The sequence below is a fragment of the Ictidomys tridecemlineatus genome, chromosome 2, assembly GCF_052094955.1.
Source record: "Ictidomys tridecemlineatus isolate mIctTri1 chromosome 2, mIctTri1.hap1, whole genome shotgun sequence".
In the NCBI taxonomy this organism is placed as follows: domain Eukaryota; kingdom Metazoa; phylum Chordata; class Mammalia; order Rodentia; family Sciuridae; genus Ictidomys; species Ictidomys tridecemlineatus.
The window spans coordinates 58,206,490-58,222,877 of NC_135478.1; the positions used below are offsets into that span (position 1 = coordinate 58,206,490).

The following is a 16,388-nucleotide window of genomic DNA, read 5'->3' on the forward strand; positions in this document are numbered from 1 at the left end:
CTGAAAAGCAGTTTTTAGTTTGAATGTATTCCATTTATTGATTGTTGGTTTTACTTTTTGCACTTTAGGGGTGTTAAGGAAGTCAATTCCTAAGCTAACCTGGTGAAGAGTTGAGCCTCGGTTTTCTTCTATTAGGTGCATGCATGGTCTCTGTTCTAGTGCCTAGGTCTTTGATACACTTTGAATTGATCTTTGTGCAGAGTGGGACATAGAGGTAGAATTTCATTTTGCTACATATGGATTTCCAGTTTTCCTATCACCATTTGTTGAATAGCTACTTTTGTCTAGTATGAGATAAGGTGTCTATGTGTATTTCTCTCTGTGTCTTCTATTCTGTACCGTTGGTCTACATGTCTTATTTTGGTGCCCATACCATGTCATTTTTGTTACTACTGCCATGTAGTATAGTTAAGGTCTGGTATTGTGATGCCTTCTTCTTCACTCTTTTTGCTAAGTATTGTTGTAACTACTCTGGGCCTGTTAATTTTCAAAATGAATTTCATGATTGCTTTTTCTTGTTCTATGAAAAATGTCACTGGGATTTTAATAGGAAACAATTTTGGTAGTATTGTTTGCCCTTTTTTATTGGCAGTGGATTTGACTGTTCTCTGCCTCCTGTACAAACTTGTGTCTTCTACTTTCTGGTAAAATATGCATAAAATTAAATTTACTGGGCTGGGGATGTGGCTCAAGCGGTAGCGCGCTCGCCTGGCATGCGTGCGGCCGGGGTTCGATCCTCAGCATCACATACCAACAAAGATGTTGTGTCTGCCGAGAACTAAAAAATAAATATTAAAAATTCTCTCTCTCTCTCACTCTCTCTTTTAAAAAAAAATTAAATTTACTTTTATAACTCTTTTTCAGGGTAAAATTCAGTACCATTTAGTGTATTCACAGTGTTGGAAAACATCAGAACTATCTAGTTCCTGATATATATATATACACACACACACACACACACACGCACATACAACAACCAGTGCCTTCCAACACCGGTTTCCATTTTCTTCTTCCCTCATGGCCTGGAATGACTAAGGTACATTTTTTTTTTCCAATGCATTTGCTTTGTCATAAAATTTAAAATAATTTGACCTATGCAGTATGTGGCAAGTTCCTCTAATTTATTTCCCTTAACATAATGCTTTCGAGGCTATTTTTGCTATATATTTTAGCATATTCTAATTAAAGTATTGATGAGTAAAATACTTTGTGGACATACCAAATTTTAGTTATCAGTTGTGGTTTTTATTTTGTCATTTGCAGTATTTTGGATAAATCCAGGTGCACTCTACTACTGTACTGACCAACATTTCCAGACCTTTTTTTTTTTTTTTTTTCCCATTTTGAGGCAGGGATTCCATAATCTTGCTGAAACTTGTGATTTCCACTTTCTACCCTCTAGAGTTCCTGGGATGCTAGGTTGCACCACCATAAGTGACAGTTATCAGTGAATCTGGTATTAGATATTTGGGTTGTTTGTACCTTTGGTTATTAATATCAATTTTTCTCTCTGTGTGTGTGTGTGTGTGTGTGTGTGTGTGTGTGTGCGCGCGCATGCACGCATGCACAGTGCTAGGGGATTGAATACAGGTCCTTGTGCATGTGAGGTAAGTACTCTACCTCCTGAACTATGGCCCCAGCCCAGTACTTTTGGTTATTTTGAATAATTCAACTATAAATATTCATATACAAATTATTTTCTAACTATGTTTTGAGTTATTTTTGTACATGTCTGGGGTGAATTTTGATTTATTTTGTAATTCATTATTTATTATAATTATTTATATTTATTGGTTGTAATTCATGAAGGTGCTTTCCACACTACTTGTACCATTTTGCATCCTCCCAAAGGTGTATGGAATTTTCAGTTTTCCATAGCTTTGATTTTCTTTTGTTTTGCTTATTCACAGTTTTAGGTTTTGGTAAATTTTAATATTTTTTGTTTACAGCACAAAACAACAACATTTAGGCAGATAAAAGATCAAACAATCTGTTACATATGGCTCTGAAGAGAAAAATGTATTGATACAAAGGAACATAGAGAGCATATGCAGTCCATGGTTATCACAGTCTAGATCCCTAAGACACAGTTTGTACGTTTCAGTTTATATCAGATCAACAAAAGTTTATGGAACCACATTGATTTAATAGGTGAAAAAATTTGGGTGACTCTGGAATGTGCAAGTTTTCCCTAACAGTATGGTCTCTGGCATTTGTGTTTATATGGAGGATGCATATGGGCACTGCAGTGTGAAAACCTGAAACAGAAGTGTTGTGTGCATGGCTCTAATCATATTTTCAAAAGGGGAAATAACTGGCCTTCAGCTCAGGTTAAATATTTGTTGACACAACTTTTCAAAAACAAGAAAACTGTGTTAAAATTGTCTTTTTACTTCCATGATAATATAATATTATGCACAGGACTTTTATTTTAGTAGAGATTAAACATTTTTGTTGAATATATTTTTGCAGCCAAAGGCTCCATTGCCAAATCTAAGTTCATGAATATTTAATTTTGCTTTTGTGTAAATTTTTATAGTTTGGCATTAAAATTAGTTCTGTGGTTTACTTTGAGATAATCATCGTACAACAATCTCATTTTTTACCTGTAAATAAGCATTCATCTTAACCTTATTTGTAGAAGAGACTATTCTTTATTAAATTATCTTGACAACCCTGTCAAAAATAAATTGTCGTCAGGTATGTGGTTAATTTCTTTTTTATTTTTGTTTTTAAAGAGAGAGAATTTTTTTAATATTTCTTTTTCCTTTCCTTTTCTTCTTTTTTTTTTTTTTTTATAGTTTTCGGCGGACCCAACATCTTTGTTTGTATGTGGTGCTGAGGATCGAACCCGAGCTGCACGCATGCCAGGCGAGCGCGCTACAGCTTGAGCCACATCCCCAGCCCTATGTGGTTAATTTCTAGACTTCAAAATTGTTGAGAGCCACAGCCGACCGAGTTGGGATGGTGCCTAGCATTTTGCAAGAAGGAGTGGTTGAGAGGTGTCCATCTTGAGCCATTAAGATGATGATAATTAAGTTAAGCTGTGTATAATTGCTGTGACTGGATGATGCTGGATTGAAACAGGCTGTGTATTCAGTTGTCTACAGACCCCTGCTGTCCGGCAATAGGGCAGCTCTGGCAATAGGGCAGCAATAGGGTGGCTCTTGCTGCCTCAGGCGCCCTCTACTTTTGAGTTCTCCAGGAGTTCCAGTTGAGTTCCTGTGGAGTTCGCACAGAGCCTGGTGGAGAGGGAGACAGTTCCTGGGAAGTGCTTGTGGAGTGCGGGTGAGAGTTCGGGCATAAAGGAGTTCCTGTTTGAACCTACAAGTGGCTCATCACCTTCCGACTTGGTGCCCAGCCTGACTGCAGCATTTGGTGGCCCGTGCGGGGGACGCCTGAAGCTTGGAATTAAGTGAAATTGCTCACCCCTGAGGGAGGGCGAGAGAATGGGTGTCCGTTTCAGAAAACAATGTGTTCTTGTTTTGATTTGTTTTGCTTTTGTTTCAAGCTGCCTGTCCCTAGAACTTTCTCAGGCAAACTGGGGAAAATGGTTGGCTCAGAGTTTGAAGTTGTCCCGCCCTGAGGAAGAGATAGAGAAAAACCATGGATACACATATCAAGAAAATAGAAAAACTGATACAACGAATTTTTGTTCCATTTTTGTTTCATTATGTTTTGGTTTTGTTTTATGTTATCTTGTTGAGTTGCATTATCCATGTAGCAGAAATATGGGGTCAGAAATTAGCAAAAAACAAACCGAAAGAATGTTAAGTAAATTGTTAGAGGAAGGAGGCACCCCAGTAAAAGCAAGAACAGTCAGGGTATACGTTGATACAATACAAAAATGTAGCCCATGGCTTTTTAAGGAGGAGTTGTTGAATATATCACAATGGGACCGTCATGGTGAAGACTTAAGAAAGATGGAAAAGAAAAACCCAGGAACTCTGCCAGTTGGTACATTGGCATTGTGGATGATGATACGATTTTGTTTGCCTAGTCCAAAGCTTTCAGTTCAGATTATGGTAGAAGACATATTAGATCAGGAAAAAGAGGAGGCATCTCGAGATAGTAAGAAAGGGGAAGAAAGTTTAGAGCAGAAAAAGCCATCAGGGGAAAAGATACCACAGAAGGCTGCTACTAACACCTTTCTATCACCAAAGGGCGTAAGTGTCCAACCAACAGCTCCACCTATGGAGACAACATATGCTGGGGGGCCCCAAACCCCCGTAGTTGGTAGATGGGATCATGAGACAGGACCTCAAAGATTACGATGCCCTGTATTTGAGACAACAGAAGGGCAGCGAATTCACCATGCTCTAGATTTGGAAACAGTGAAGCAGCTGAAAGAGGCTGTAATAACCTATGGTCCTCAATCACCCTTCACTATAAGTATGGTCGAATCCATTGCCAACTTCGACATGACGCCAGCAGATTGGGCTAGTATGTGCAAAGGTGTGCTAAACGAAGGACAATATCTGTTATGGAAGGTTGCCAATGAGGAATTTTGCATGGAGATAGCTAAGCGAAATGCAGCAGCTGGTTATCCTCAGAGAAATCTAGATATGTTGTTAGGAAAGGGACCTTATGAGAGTCAGTTACAACAAATTAGATATGATCCTGCCATATACTCACAAATCGCTTCAGCTGCAGTTAGGGCATGGAAAACTTCACAGGGGCATGGAGATTTACAATTATCTAAGGTAATACAAGGAACTAATGAACCTTATGCTGAATTTGTAGATAGGCTTATACAATCAGCCACGAGAATCTTTGGGGATGCAGAACAAGCAATGCCATTAATAAAACAACTAGCTTACGAGCAAGCAAATAAATGGTGCAGGGAGGTCATTAGACCATGGAAACATGGAGATTTAAACACATATATTAGATTATGTAGAGACATTAATGAACAGGAGCAAGTCTTTGCAGCTGTAATACAACAGTCTTTAGGTGCCAGGCCAAAAACATGCTACAATTGTGGACAAACAGGACATTTTAGAAGGAGTTGCTCCATAGGAGGAGGGTTTCACAAAACTGGATATGATCAAAGGGGTAGAATACCAAGTATTTGCCCATGATGCCATAGAGGGAGACATTGAGCTAATGAATGCTGTTCTCAAACCACCATAGAGGGTATTTCTTTATCAAAAAACTGACAAGGACCAGGTGTTGACCCACAATATCATGGAGAAAAGCATTGGGTTCCATTGCCAAAAAACGGACAGGGGGTCCCAATGCTCCGGGGCCCACCACCACGAATAATACGGGGCACTGGAGGAACCCAGCAACACCATCAGGGTAGTGCCCAGGATACATTATCCATTAGAGCGCTCATAAAAAAATGGATCCAAATATTTTTATTATTCACATGATTTAAATGGTTTAATTTAAATTAAACAGCTGTTGAGGATTGTTTTAATATGTGAACAAAAAAGGAGATTAACAGATCTGTTTACTTTCACCTTTTCTTTTCATTATATCTAATTCTATTCAGAATACTAAATTGTTTAGAAAATTGCCTTTTTTTAGTGCCTGCTGGAATGTTACATAATTTTTTTTAGCCATGATTGCCAGAATTCCTATCTTCATCCCAGTGCTGGTGAAGACAAAGATAAAACCAAACTACAGCTTTTGCAATAGCTATCACAACAAACTGTATAAACTGATGCATCAATGAATAAGAACTCAACAAGTGGTGCTCAATCAAGGAGTCGATTTACTTTGGGAGGAAATGGACATATTGATGGATTCCTCTGCTTTGAACTGCTTGCAGAACTTGCCTGGACTATGTATTACTTGTATGCATTGTGAACTATCTGTTGGTGCAGCGAATTGTGGTAGTGCTACGGTATCTTTGCTGATGGTGTCATCATTGGTGGTATAATTTTTCCAAAAGGAACCATCATTTGGCTTGGTGTCGTGGCATTTTGCATCCTCCTCCCTTTTGCTTGTGATGGTCTAAAATTTGGGGGCTAACAGTGGTGAGGCAAAGAACCTCACACCCCCCCCCCCCCGGCACCAAGGCCAAATTTGGGGGCCAACAGAGGTGAGGCAAAGATCTTCACCTCCCTACTGGCACCAAGGCTGAATTTGGGGGCCAACAGAGGTGAGGCAAAGAACCTCACCCCCCTACTGGGGCAAAGGCCAAACTTGGGGGCCAACAGAGGTGAGGCAAAGAACCTCGCCCCCCTCACTGGTCCAAAGGCCGATCCACAAGTATGGCTATATGCTGGACCAGTAGTCAATGATTGGTAAGATCCAATTGCAGTGGTACCAACTTAAGACAGGAGGCTGACGCCTTGAGGTCAGCTCAACCTATGACGAGTAAGGACCATATGTAGTATTGGACAACCTAAGACAGGCATGGTCCCTAAGCCACATTGCTTGTTGTTTAAACAGAATAGAGGAGATGTTGAGGGCCACAGCCAAGTCACTAAGATGCATGGCATTTTGCTAGAAGGGAGTGGTTGAGAGGTGACACCAGTGAGCCATTGAGATGATGATGGTTATGTTAAGCTGTGTATTCAATTGTATATATGACTTTTGCTGCCTCAGGCACCCCCTACTTTGGAGTTCCCTTTGAGTTCTCCCTGTGGTTCCCAGAGCTCATGCAGCCCAGGGGAGTGAGAAAGAGTTCCCAGGGAGTGTGCCTGGAGTGCTGGTGGAGTTCGGGCAATAAAGTTTCCTGTTTGAACATACAAGTGCTTTGTGGCGGCTGGGTTATTTGTGTCCAGCCAGACTGTGGCACTGTGAAGCGGAGTAATGAGGTTTTTAATCTGTCTTTCTATCTATCTATTTTTTAAATTTATTTTGGTGCTGGGAATTGAACATTGTACATGCAAGGAAAGCACTCTACCAACTTAGCTATATCCTCAACCCCAGAGTTCTTTTTTTAATCATTTAAAAATTTTATTAAGCATCTGAACACTTACAGTATTTGGGGAAAAATGATTTGTTTTAAAGCAGGGAGAAAATTATCTACAATGTCACTGCATAAAAGTTATCTTGAATTATTTGACCAACTTCTTTCCTTTTTTGCCCACAAAGATTTTGCAGTTTCTCAGTTCATATCTTCTACATGTATCCCAATCTGTTGCAGAATAAATTTTTAAAATTATTTTTAGTTTTTTTTCTTCTTAAAAATATTATTTTAAATAATCATTTATATTTTTTGGTTGTAATTGACACAAAACCTTTATTTTATTTATTTATTTTTATGTGGTTCTTAGAATTAAACCCAGGGCTTCTCATGTGCTAGCCAGGTGCTCTACAATTGAGCCACTACCCCAGCCCTTACTTTGTTTTATTTAGTTATACATGACAGTAGAATGCATTTATGCACTTTGATATATCATTCATAGATGGGATATTATATTTTTCTGAGTGCACATGTTGCAGAATAATATTGGTCATGTAGTCACATATATACATAGAGTAATAATGTCTGATTCATTCTACTATCTTTCCTATTCCCACGTCCCATCCACTCTCCTCCCACCACTTCCCACTACCTAATTTAAGGTAACAATACTCTTCCCTCTTGCCCCCTGTCTTGTTGTGAATTAGCATTCACATATTACAGAAAACATTCAGCCTTTGGCTTTGTGACATTGATTTTATTTCGCTTACCATGATATTCTACAACTCCTACCATTTACTGGCAAAGCCATAATTTCACTTTTCCTTGAAGCTGAGTAGTAACCTACTGAGTATATATACCACATTTTTTTTTTTCAATTCTACTATTGAGGGGCATCTAGATTGGTTCCATAGTCTAGCTATTGTGACTTGACCTGCTATAAATATTGATATGGCTGTGTCACTATTGTATGCTAATTTTAAATATTTTGGAGTGGGTCAAATGGTGGTTCCATTTCCAGTTTTCTGAGGAATCTCCACACTGCTTTTTATAGTGGTTTCACCAATTTGCAATTTCACCAGTAATGCATGAGTGTACTTTGTTCACCCCATCCTCACCAACATTTATTGTTGCCTGTATTCTTGATGATTGCCATTCTGACAGTAATGATTTAGAATAGTTTTAATTTGCATTTCTCTGATTATGCTAGATATTGAACACTTTTTCATATGTTTGTTGATCAATTGTATTTCTTCTTCTGTGAAGTGTCTGTTAATCTTTACCACAGCAGCTCCAATAAAGCATTAATCTCTAAGATATATAAAGAACTCAAAAAACATAACACCAAAAATAAACAAACAAACAAATAAACCAATAAATAAATGGGCTGAGGAACTGCTCAGAATAAATCTTTATTGATGCCTAAACCAATCACTATAGCCAGGAAGGTGCACTGCTTTCTTCTTGCTAAGGCTAGATTACAAATGGCACTCCTGGGATACAATAGTACCCTATCTTCCAGTTGGATCAGTTGAAGACAATGGAAAGGGAATACCCAAAAGGAAATTGTCTCTGAGGATCGTGGAACTCTCCTCTAGTCCCAGAGGCTAATTAGGAAATCTGAATTCAAAATTTGAGGTTATAAAAAGGGGAAGGATGAAATGAATCAACTGTGGTTCATGGTGTTGTTTTGTTTTGTATTGTGTGTTTGTTTTTGGTATCGATCTTTCCTTTGTCTATTATTTGTTTGCTTGCTTGTTGTTGTTGTTGTAGGTCCCAAGGAATCCAACCCAGGGCCTCTAGCATGCTAAGCAGTAAGTACAAGCTCTATCATGGTTGAGCTGTTCCCTATATCCTGGCCATCACCTTTTTTTTCCTATGGACCTCTAGTTCTGGCTGAGGAAGAAGGAATGGAGCTGTTTTGGAAGAGGGAGGAGAAGAAGGAGTGACAGAACTTGTTTGTGGTTTGTTGTTGTTACTAGGACTCAACAAAGGGACACTTTGCCACAGAGCCACTTCCCCAGCTCTTTTTTATTATTTATTTATATATTTATTATTTACTTTGAAACAAGTTCCCACTGAGTTATGTGGAGCCTTACTCAATTGCTGAAGATGGCCTTGAACTTGGAGATCTTCCCATCTTTCTCAGCCAACAGAGTCTCTAGGATGATAGAAGAAATGGGCCACCATGCCTGATCTTTTGTTATCTTACACTTCGTGCTAGAAGCAATGAATGGAGAGACACTACTTTCACCACTGGTTGAGATGTTTCAGTGTTGTGAAGACAGGAAAATAATCAAAGAAGTGGATGCCAGTGATAGTGGTAATATATGGTGAGTGATTTTGTTGTCATTTGTTGTTGTTGTTGTTGTTCTTGGCAATGTAGGGTAGGGCCAGCAAACCAAGGGCCTTTCAGTTTGCTGGGCCAATGCTCTACCATTTAGCTGCACCCCCAGCCTTTTTGACATGTGTTCTTTCACCATCAAAAAGTTCAGGAGGGGGACTGGGTTGTGGCTCAGTAGTAGAACATTGGCCTTGCATGTGTGAGGCACTGGATTTGATTTTCAGTATCACATTAAAAAATAAATAAAAGAAATTTATTGTGTCCACCTACAACTATAAAAAAGTTAAGGAGGAATCAGGTTGTAGCTCAGTGGTAGAGATCTTGACTAGCATGTGTGACACACTGGGTTTGATCCTCAGTACCACATAAAAATAAAAATATAAAATAAAGATATAAAGAATATAACATTAAATTTGTTTAAAAAAACTTAAGGAAATGAAGACAATTGGTGTGGAAGGGAGGAAAGCCATAAACTGAAATGCTTTCTGCAGCTCACAAAGTCATAGGGCATGGGCTGGGGTTTGGGCCCAGAGGTAGAGTTCGAGTCTAGTTTGTGTGAGGCATTGGGTTTGATCCTCAGCACCACACAAAGTAAAATAGACATTGTGTTCATCTTTATTTGGTATTCCCAGAAATTCACACGAGCGAACTTAAATTCAGCTGCCTATACAGGTTTGGGGGCAACAGAAGTGCTCTGCTACTGAGCATATCCCTAGACCCGTGGACTGTGTTTTGGAAAAATATTTATATTTTAGTTATAATTGGACAAAAAGCCTTTATTTTATTTATGTACTTTTATATGATGCTGAGGATCAAACCCAGGGCCTCGCACATGATAGGCAAGCATTCTACCACTGAGCCACAACCCCAGCCCAACCCATGGCCCTTTTAAATTTACAGTTGCTCCAGTGATTGCAGCTTCAGAAAATCCATAGCCTGTTTGGACATATTTTGAGAAAGCCTGCCCTATGCCTTTTTTAAAATATGTTTATTTTTTAGTTGTAGTTGGACACAATACCTTTATTTTATTTATTTTCATGTGGTTTTGAGGATTGAAATCAGGGCCTCACACATGCTAGGCAAGCACTCTACCCCTCAGCCACAACCCACAGCCACAAGGTGTAATGCATTTAATCCATTTAAAATTTTATGTGGAGTGTCCCTGTGATTATGGTGAAAGCATGGAAGTTTGTTTAATGAATATTTAATATTAACTTTTTTGCCCTGGGACGGCTGGGAAGTACCCATGTGGAGGGGCCTATGGGGCACTCGCTCTCCCTCTTTTCTCATAGAGATGGGTCCAACTCCTCCCTTCCCCAGTGTTGTAGATCTCTGGAAGCAGTGCATGCCAAATTGGTTCTAAGGGCTGCACAAGTCAGGCTGGGACAAAGCCCAGCTGGGTAAGTACTGAGGTTGTGGGTGGTGCTGCCCCCATTCACAATGCCTCCAAAAAATGCCAGCATGCCTTCCAGTCCAGACACCACCAAAGGCTTGCTCTCTTGCCCCCACGGTACCTCCCCCATCACCAAGCAGCTCCCCTTGTCCTATTTTCACCTCTCTGCCACTGAGGTTTATTATAAAATGGACATGTTTTTCCCCTCTCTCCCATGGTGAAGGTAGTGCAGAGAGTACTGGGAGCTCTGGTGGATGAGGGTGGTCTCCTGGGGGTTTGGGGAGTCCGCAGTTGCAGAGGGCTGGGTGGTGACCTTAGACATGAGCTAGGCTCTTCACCTGGACCGCCCCAGCTGCAGTGGCACTGCAGCCGCCCTTGGGGATCCTGAAGAGAATACTGAAGAGTGCCCTGTGGCTCTGGGGGCGGGGGTGTGGCAGCTGCACTGGAGTGACCCTAGATGGGGAACCCCAGGTGGGCGAAGGGAAGGTATGGAGGAGCTCCATCCCTGCCTTGCCCACCCCAGCCCCCCAGCCGCCCCCTCCTCCACAGGATATTCTCCTCCCCGCTTCCCCCGTACCTCCACCCCAGGAGAATCCAGAAGTTAGTATGAATTGCAGGGCCAGTCTACTTTTCAAGGTCCAATCTGAGCTGCAGTTTCCATCTGGGTCCTACATCCCCAGGTGCTGGCAGCTTAAAACTGGTGAAGACTCTTTAAAACAAAGCTTCGCCCTAGCAGTTGTGTTCAGGGGCGGGTTGGGGGGGGGTAGGGCAGGAGGAGTTCAAAGTTAGCCTCAACTAAAAGCGAGTGCCCTAAGCAACTCAGTAAGATTCTTTTTTTAAATAACATACAAAACAGGGCTGGGGATGTGACTCAGTGGTAGAGTGCCCCTAAATTCAATCCCTGGTACCCTCTGTCAGGTCGGTGGTGGTTACTTAGGAACAAGAACCAAGGAGCCTGAGCATGGGAAAGAAACACCTGTCAATCAGCAGAGTCTTCTGGCCAATCCTTGATTTCATCCAGTTCCACCAACCAACTTTACCAGGATAAGGGACTCAAAATACCTTTTCCTGTCCCAAGCCCTTCCCTTCTTGCCATAAGCCCCATAAACTTCCAGTCCCAGGGAGCTCCCACCCGTTTTCTCCTGTGACTCTTCTCCTGTTTACTCTGTCTGTCTGATCAAGTTCTGCCCTGGAGCATCATCTCAAATAAAGCCTCATTCAGCGGCCTTTTAAAATCTGTCTCCTTTGGTCAACATCCATTGCTGGACCTCACACCCTCCCCTACCAGAAAAAATAAAATAAAATCACAAAGCATTGAGAGGGCCTGCTAGGGGTGTTAACTCCATGTGATTTCTGCCCAGTCCTCTGAATTTCAAAGTGAAGAAATTCAGTGAAGTGCAGTTAAACGGAGGGAGTAACTATGATTCTCTTAAGGCCCTCAAATGCCTCCTCTTCTAATTAGTGATGCATGAATAGATGAAAAAGATTCCCAGTTTCTCTATGTACTATCCAGCAAAACCACAGCTAAAGGAATGGGCTCTGCAGACCCAGTGAGGAAAGAACTATAGAAACAAAGAACCAGAAAGAAGCCCAGCTTGCCCCCCATGCCCCCCAAAGGGCTCCATTTTTTCTTCCTCAGCCAGAGCTGGAAGTCCAAAGAACAATAACAACAATAACAAAACAAACAATCAAAAATAACAACAACAAAAACAGGACAGCCAGCAGTGTTGGAAACAGCACAGTCATGGTAGAGCTTAAAGGAGCTTAGTGTGCCAGATCCCCTGGGTTGGTTTCTTTGGGACCTACAACAAAGAAACTAAAGAAACACCAATCCACCCTGCCCCCAAGGAAAAGAAAACGAACCACAGTAGATGCATTGCATTCTCCTCCCTTAATGGACTATCTAGTACCACAGATTTTGAACTCAGCTCTTCTCCTGAAAGGAAATGATAAAGCTTGGTTTAGTGGCAGAAGCCTGTCGCTGGAGGAAAGTCCACTTGAGATGAATTCGTGACCCAACCACATAGAGACCCCAGTGTACAAACAAGGCAACATGCCAGCTTAAAGTTCAAAGGAAGATCAGATTGTTTTTAATGACTTGAAGGCTTATTCTCTCATGTATTACTCTTCATCTCTGATCAGTTCTTGGGAGACCCAAAGTATCAGGAGGTGGGGGTGTGGTTGTCACTTAATAGTAGAGTACTTGCCTAGCACGTGTGAGGCACTGGGTTTGATTCTCAGCACCATGTAAGAATAAATAAGACAAAATTATTGTGTCCATGTGATAGTAGGAGCAAATGTGACTCCATTTGTTTTATGACTTCATCCTGTAAAACAACCATGCCAAGTAGAAGAGCCATGACTGGGGCAAGATGTTTTCCTTTTGCTATAGAAATCTTTAAGAACACAAAACTACTTAATGGGGTATTGTTTATGTAACTATTGGGGTATTGTTTATGTAACTAGGGTAACGGGGCTCTGTTTCTGTAACTGGGGTGACTGGGCTAACTGTGATTGTTTAGGTTTCCCTCCACTTGACTGCATTCTCCTGCTTCTGTAACCTGGCTTGCTTGCATTGGCTGGACCCCCTGAACATCCCTTTTGCAGTTTTCAGGCTTATAAGGAGTGCCCTTGCAATTGTTCGGGGCTGATCAGGGGAATGGCTTTATGTTCTGGTCAGCTGCCAGCAGTGTGCTTCAATTAAGGCTTGATTCGATTATATGTGAGTGGTCTGGAAGTCAGTTTATGAAACCCTGAGATGAAGCTTTAACTATAACATCCATCTCTAACTAAAAATAAATAAATTAATAAATAAATAATTTAAGGTTTGAGGAGGTGGGAGATGGACCCTTAGAGTTGCAAGAGGGGATGGGAAGGTAGGTCAGTGGTACAGCTACCTAAAGTAGGCTAGACTTGCATGTCAGGTGGGTTCTGATTTCAGTTCAATCCATTACCAGGATGGATTTTTTTTTAAAGTTTTTTTTTTTAAGACTCCTAAGATTTTCAGTGTGGCTTGTGAGGACCACATAGTCCAGTTAGAGCTTTCTTTTACTAGAGGAGTTGAAGATAAAAATTAAGTAAGGAAGAATAAGCCTAAAGTCTCAGTAAAATAGAGAGGGAGAGAAAGGGTGAGAAGTGAGTGAAAGAAAAAGAGAGAAAGTGAGAAACCAGCCTCTACCTCAGAGCAAAGCCTGTCCAAGGAAGGGGGCCTGACCCTTGTCCTTGGAAAGATCCACATAGCACTCCTAGGCACATACCCACCCTGCTGAGTTGTTTATCTACAAATAACAGGAGAGATCTGCTGCACCAGGTGTCCCTGACTCAGTCAGGCTAGGTGAGGACCCATAGGAACCCCTAGCAAACACCAATCAGCGTGAGACAGGGAAAATACCTGGGATGTCAAATGACCACCCCCAGTTGTTTATGGTGGTTGATAACATTTTAGGAAACCATTTATTTCAGTACATACTCCCCCTTGTGGCTTAAACCAATCAGTTCAAATGAATCCCCTCTTATACTCACCAATCACCCTTACCCAAGTTTTCCCTGCCACTGAATGTGATAATCAGTGTTAAGTGTTGTCCTTTGAATTTTCCCGTAGTGTGTGATGATTTGCTAAGAGATGCTATGATATATGTGACATCCCTGCCTTCCCCAAAGAGTGTACAAAACTGCTGCAAACCCTGCCTCGGGCCTCTCTGTATCACCAGTTGCTCTGTATGCGTGGAGGACTGAGCAAGCTTGCAATAAACACCTCTTTGCTGATGACATCGATTTTGGTCTCTGGTGGTCTCTTGGGGGTCCTGAATTCGAGCATAAGAAGAGAAATTTCCTAAACCACAAAACCCAGTGCATATCTTAGACTGCCTCCTCAAAGCTAAGAGCATAATGGAGCTGGATGCTAGTCATCTCAGCAGATCAGAAGTGTTGGTAGGAGGAATGGATCCCAGGAGCACTCAATCACTGGTCCATATTTCCTGCCCTACTTTTTATTTTTATTTTTTTTGGCGAGGTGGGTGGTGTTGGAGTGTGGGTTACCAAGGATTGGACTCAGGGGCCTTGACCATGGAGCCACCTCCCCAGCCCTATTTTTGCATTTTATTAAGACAAGGAGCCAGGCACCTGTAACCCCAGTGACTCTGGAAGCTGAGACGGGAGGATTGCAATTTCAAAGTCAGCCTCAGCCAAAAACGAGGTGCTAAGCATCTCAGTGACACCCTGTCTCTAAATAAAACACAGAATAGGGCCCACTGGGCTTGAGTTCAATCCTTGGTTAAATCATTCCCTGAAAGAAAGAAAGAAAACAGAAAAAGAAAATAAAGTAGAAAGTGACATTCTTGTTAGATAGCTTTCCACCACTCTGCTATGTCCCTGCTATGATGCTGTATTTATAAACAGTGTGTATTGAAATTGTAAACACTGCCCATTCCTGCACTTTGCCCCTCTATCACGTGAACATCTACTTTCTCCCTCTCTTCTTCCCTCCACCCATTTTCTGAAGGAATTACTCTGGGTTTCCTGGTTCAGGACACTGCTGTTCCCTTCTACATCCACCCCACCCTATCCTATCCCACTCCACATTCCAGCTGGATTGGATAGATCTGCCTGTCACCAATATAAAAAAACAACAAAAAATCTCTGTGGGCCTGTTCCCCTGGGACCCAACCCACCCCAACCTGGAAAAATGTGACAGGATATGTGCCATATGTCCCAGTCCAGGAGGGGTTGAACAGGGCAGGTTAGGTGTCCAGGAGTAGTGGACTGGGAAGACCTTAAAGGGAGGGGCTTTGGTCTGGTGTGGGCATGAATGCAGGGCATTGAGTACTTGCAGATGTTCTGGGATCCATAAAGGATTGACCCAATTTTATCTGCAGACTTACTTGGCACCTAGAGAATCCAGTCTGTGTTTCAAATATCTATTTTTATTTATTTAAACGTGGATTTTCATTTCCCCGAAGAAAAGAGTAGAAGAAAGACAGGGATCTCATGGGAAGAATCTCTAGGATTCACTTCTTCTATTTTGTATTTTCCTTGAAGATCCTCCAATGTGGGAGGTAGAGATGTTTCCTACTGCATGTTTGGCAGCTGTGGAAGAAAAAAAAAAATCCCGATCCCTCCAACCCGGTCACATATCATGTCATGCCAAAAATTTTTTTTGAAGAAGAAAGGAGAGCCGAATATTCTGGAACAGAACAATAAGAGCAGTTAAAAATCAGATAGGTGGAACAGTGTATTGAATCTAGCACCCATGGCCACAGATACTCACAAGACAGGCTGAGGCACGGGAAACACCTGGGCAACCTAGACAGACCTCACTTTTGAATAGACAAGCAAAAAGAGAGTTTCCCATGGCAAAGAAAGAAAAGAGAGGAAAGCAAGTAATGTGCCCCACCCCATTAAGAAAGAAAGAAAGATACCAAAAAAAAGGGAAGAGAATGGATTAGTTCAAGATGTGTATGGGTTCCATCAAGAAAGTACAAATGGAGCTACCTGGGCAGGAGTGGTGGCATACTTCTACAATTCTACCTGTAATCCCAGGGTGAGGTAGGAGGATGGCAAGTTTAATGCCAGCATCAGCGATTTAGGGATTCCCTCTCTCAAAATATAAATAAAAATGAAGAGGACTGGGGATGTGACCCAGTGGTCAGGCAACCCTGGGAAAGAAATGAAAAGAAGGAAGGAAGGAAGGAAGGAAGGAAGGAAGAGGGAGAGAGGGAGGGACAGACAGGAAGGAAAAACAGGAAAGAGAAAGAGAGAAGGCCATATAACCACATAATCAGTCCCATACT

At 41.5% G+C, this 16,388-nt stretch overlaps 2 protein-coding genes across 2 annotated transcripts in view; both read left to right on the top strand.

The window, feature by feature from the left end:
- LOC144375090 (uncharacterized) overlaps nucleotides 1-6,704 on the top strand; it is a 44,397-nt gene extending 37,693 nt beyond the window's left edge. The window contains exon 2 of the mRNA XM_078038652.1: nucleotides 2,802-6,704. Coding sequence (XP_077894778.1) covers nucleotides 3,450-5,081 — 1,632 coding nt within the window. The 5' untranslated portion in view covers nucleotides 2,802-3,449 and the 3' untranslated portion in view covers nucleotides 5,082-6,704. The remainder of the gene's footprint in view (nucleotides 1-2,801) is intronic.
- Nucleotides 1-16,388, top strand: part of LOC101969744 (uncharacterized) — a 110,824-nt gene that overhangs the window by 12,958 nt on the left and 81,478 nt on the right. The window lies entirely within an intron of this gene.